General features: G+C 41.3%; 1 protein-coding gene across 2 annotated transcripts; it reads left to right on the top strand.

Annotated features, from left to right (window-relative positions):
* The first annotated feature begins 374 nt into the window (after positions 1-374).
* rnf185 (ring finger protein 185) lies at positions 375-3253 on the top strand. 2 transcript variants are annotated; one of them, XM_071520620.1, is made up of 7 exons: positions 375-442; positions 720-996; positions 1928-1946; positions 2082-2194; positions 2389-2443; positions 2889-3006; positions 3116-3253. In XM_071520620.1, exons 2-7 carry the CDS (start codon positions 824-826, stop codon positions 3211-3213), a joined length of 576 nt encoding a protein of 191 aa, XP_071376721.1. In that variant the 5' UTR covers positions 375-442; positions 720-823; the 3' UTR covers positions 3214-3253. The 2 variants fall into 2 exon arrangements, with proteins under 2 accessions (XP_071376721.1, XP_071376720.1); XM_071520619.1 differs by having other exon boundaries at positions 401-996.
* The last annotated feature ends 439 nt before the right edge of the window (positions 3254-3692 follow it).

Here is a 3692-nt window from a genome sequence, read left to right as displayed (position 1 = left end):
AAAAAGAAAGAAAAGGAAAAAAGAACACCGTCTGCTGCCATCATATATGTGAATGTTTTTCAATTTGTCCATTTTTTGATAAGTTTGCCCTGGAACCGCTCGTTTTGCATTCTGAAATGTTTGATTATCAATAAAGTTTAAATAAATTATAATAAAAAATGATGGTCATGTTTGTAGCCAAAAATGTATATAGAGACGGGTTGGCAAGATCATCCGTCATAAGGCCTGACCAAATTGATACTGTCTAAATCTAAACATCAGTACTGCCCAACGTACATCCTCCAGTTTTGTCTGGAAGTCCTGTCTGGAAGTGTGTATGTTAACCTCCTTGGTGTTTATTCATGGAGGTGTTATGGCCCCGCCCACTGGGATCTGCAACTACCGGGTCGTGCGTCGAAGCTGTGATGCAATCAGCTGTAATTTAACTTCACAACTTCCCAGTGTAAGTTAGGATTGTGTTTTCAGGATATCACCTGCGCTGCCAGCGACAGTTTGGTTTAACGCTAGTCGAGGCAGTGATGTTTATTGTTTATCGCTTTATTTTGTAAACAATCCAGCAGCGAAAGAGTCATTCTTATTCAGCCCTCGCTTGCTAACGTTAGCTTCAGTTAGCAAGAGCTAGCTAACATTTTTTGGTCGTGTTTTTTAAACTGGCTGGGCTTAGTTTACGTTCATTTTTTTTAAACGGAGTCTCTCGTCTCTTTCTCCATTTTGTTTAGCTACAAATCCCATCCATCGGCCATCCGTATGTGTATGTTTTGAAGGGCTGGGGGCCGGCGGCATCACCCCACCTACACCTCTTGTTTTGCGGACCTAACGTTAAATGGCGAGCGCTGCCCCTCCAGCCTCTGGCTCTGCGGCCACCGAGAGCCCAAATCCTGGCTCCAGCAGCTCGACCGGGGGCGACAGCGGCAACCAGGACAGCACTTTCGAGTGTAACATTTGCCTGGACACCTCAAAGGATGCAGTGATCAGCCTGTGTGGACACCTCTTCTGGTAGGTTGTGTTTACAACGTTGCACCCACTTCAAACAGGTTTGCAGTCTAGAGCACCCTGGTCGAGAGCAGGACAAGACCAAGAACTGTCCTAGTTGAGACCTTTTTTTAACAGTCCATGGTTGAGAAAGGCAGCAGACAGCGAGTCCACAACCAGAACCTCTCTGAGACTAAAATGTATTTTGTGGAAATCGTCTAAATTTAATATTGTATATATGATTATCTGTAGCCTGTATGCTAAAAAAAAAAACCCAAACAATGCACCAACACTGAGAGAAGAAGAACAATATTTGGTTCACTAGTTGTCACTTGTTGTGACGTAAATTCATTATTCCTCCAACTATCTTTGCAAAATACTTTAATTTTGGGTTGAGTTCATTTTTATTGAAGTATAATTCTGTAAAAGTAGTAGTCCAGACACAAGCCTGGTGTAACACAGTATAGTGTAACATAGTAGCCTATAGCACAGTATTGCTGTGTGTGTAAGCCAGCTTGCCTCTCTTCTGAATTTGACAGCCTGGTTAGGATCTACAGAAAGTTTCCAAGCTCTAAAGCCATGTCTACCCCTACAGGGGAAACTCAACCTCTGCCTGTTTAGTTATTAGTTATTATTCTTCCTAGTTGTTCAGTTTAACTTTTCAAAGAGAAGTTCAATCCTGAAAAAAGCACACAATTTGTTAATTTGGGGAATGTTCTAGTTCAGTATAGTACAAGTAGCAGGTGAGTTTGTCCTGAACTTGCCACTAGTATAGAGAGTTGTTTGTCAACTTTGGAAATACAAATGCACCATTTTCCTTTTTATTAAATGTAATACATTATGCATAGCCTGTTTTACTCAGGATGAATCTAATGTTTCTCTAATCAAATGTTTTCTTCCCCTGTCCAACATCTCAACTTCATCTTCATCTTCCCTTGCATCACCTCTCAATTAGTTGGCCTTGCTTGCATCAGGTGAGTTGAATGGTCTCTGTTTTCTCCTTTTTCCAACATTTTCAAATTACCAAAGAGACAGAGTGTGTTGTCACTGATGCATTATAATTGATGCAATCAAAGTCAGTTCCTTAAAATTTCTTGATGTTTCTGCAGTGGTTGGAGACTAGACCCAACAGACAGGTGTGTCCAGTGTGCAAAGCGGGCATCAGTCGGGACAAAGTTATCCCTTTATACGGCCGGGGGAGCACAGGCCAGCAGGACCCAAGGTGGGTAGTATCAATTTGTTAATCTTCACATTTTAAATATCATGTGTCAGGCTTAATGTGTTACCTAGTTGCTCTCTTCTAGTAGTGAATATGTTACATAAAGTTGATTGAGCGTAAATCACTTAGAAATTGCGTTTTTTTTATATTTCGTTTTTATATTTTAATGCTGTTGCAAATGTGTTTTTTTGTTATAGAGAACGAACGCCTCCACGACCACAAGGGCAAAGGCCTGAGCCAGAAAATCGTGGAGTAAGTGCTATGTACCAGTTCTATTGCATGGTAACAACTAACCATATGATCTTACATTGTGCCAGTCAGATCCGTACATGTAGGCCCCCTAATGTCCGGCGTTTTAAAACTGATGTATTTGGAACGTTCCTGTGCAATGTCAGCTCTTGAGTTGCATGATCCATTCATGATGAAACTATTACACTGGATGATGCAGTTGCTGTAGTCCCACATTGCACTTAATTCATTAACAAAAGGACCTTTCCCACTGGGATCTATTAGATGCTGCGACTGAGGTGGAGAAGCCTCTCTTGAGAATGACACCAAATGGCATCGGCCATTGCGTCACATCTCACTTTTGTTAGATTGCTTTTACTTCCGATATTTAGATCTTTAGACGTGGCTAAACATTGAGAGGATGCACACAAAAGATGTTATGTTCATGTGAGAAAAAAATATATTACAGGGATTTCAAGGATTTGGCTTTGGAGATGGAGGTTTCCAAATGTCGTTTGGAATCGGTGCCTTTCCATTTGGTATTTTCGCTACAGCTTTTAACATCAATGATGGAAGACCTCCACCAGGTATTTATGATTTACACACTGAACCATACTGCCATACCATGACCAGACTGCATCTTTGTGTATCAAGCCATCAAATAATCTCTGTTAAACAATTGATTCCCCCCCACAGCTGCCCCTGGGACGCCACAACATACGGATGAGCAGTTCCTGTCTCGACTCTTCCTGTTTGTCGCTCTGGTGATTATGTTTTGGCTGCTAATTGCATAAATGATCGGACAACCAAGACAAAGCCTTGTGTTAATGACCCAAAAGAAAGGATTTGACAGTTAAAGAGATTAGACATTATGATACATCATCACTGTTTGCATCTACTTGATTCCACCTCCTTACATTTTTAGTATTGACTTAATGATTGAGCTAGTTCCTTGATTGCTTTTTTGTTTTGTTTTTTTTCTTTGATTAGATTTCCTGTAGATAACGTTTCTCTTCTTTCACACCACTAGCTGAAACTCTGCAGCTTAAAGCAAAAACTTGGTCCCCAAAGGTCACATACTACAACAAACATGCCAGTACATGCAAAGGTTTGACAGCACATGCTCTCCCAGACCCTTTCCCTATTGGTTACAGAGTCAGCCCCTTTAAAATTGTGAGTGTGCGTCTGTCAACCGAATCGCCCGCCTGTCTGTCAGTTGCAGCTGGAAAGGCCACGATAAAGATAGGAGCTGAGACAGGGTTGTCTGGAGTTA

Source organism: Centroberyx affinis, unplaced genomic scaffold (genome assembly GCF_046629955.1).
Source record: "Centroberyx affinis isolate AG114_WGS23_722 - 3 ecotype Tasmania unplaced genomic scaffold, CSIRO-AGI_Caff_v1 ptg000813l_1, whole genome shotgun sequence".
NCBI lineage: Eukaryota > Metazoa > Chordata > Actinopteri > Beryciformes > Berycidae > Centroberyx > Centroberyx affinis.
The sequence above is the reverse complement of the archived record's forward strand: the minus strand, read 5'-3'. Positions and strand labels throughout refer to the sequence as shown.

Bases quoted from the DNA above. Each gene is read 5' to 3' on its own strand.
- rnf185 (XM_071520620.1), top strand. From the start codon at position 824: ATGGCGAGCGCTGCCCCTCCAGCCTCTGGCTCTGCGGCCACCGAGAGC. The intron at 2,444-2,888 runs GTAAGTGCTATG...AATATATTACAG, and splicing joins CTGAGCCAGAAAATCGTGGA to GGATTTCAAGGATTTGGCTT. The intron at 3,007-3,115 runs GTATTTATGATT...TCCCCCCCACAG, and splicing joins TGATGGAAGACCTCCACCAG to CTGCCCCTGGGACGCCACAA.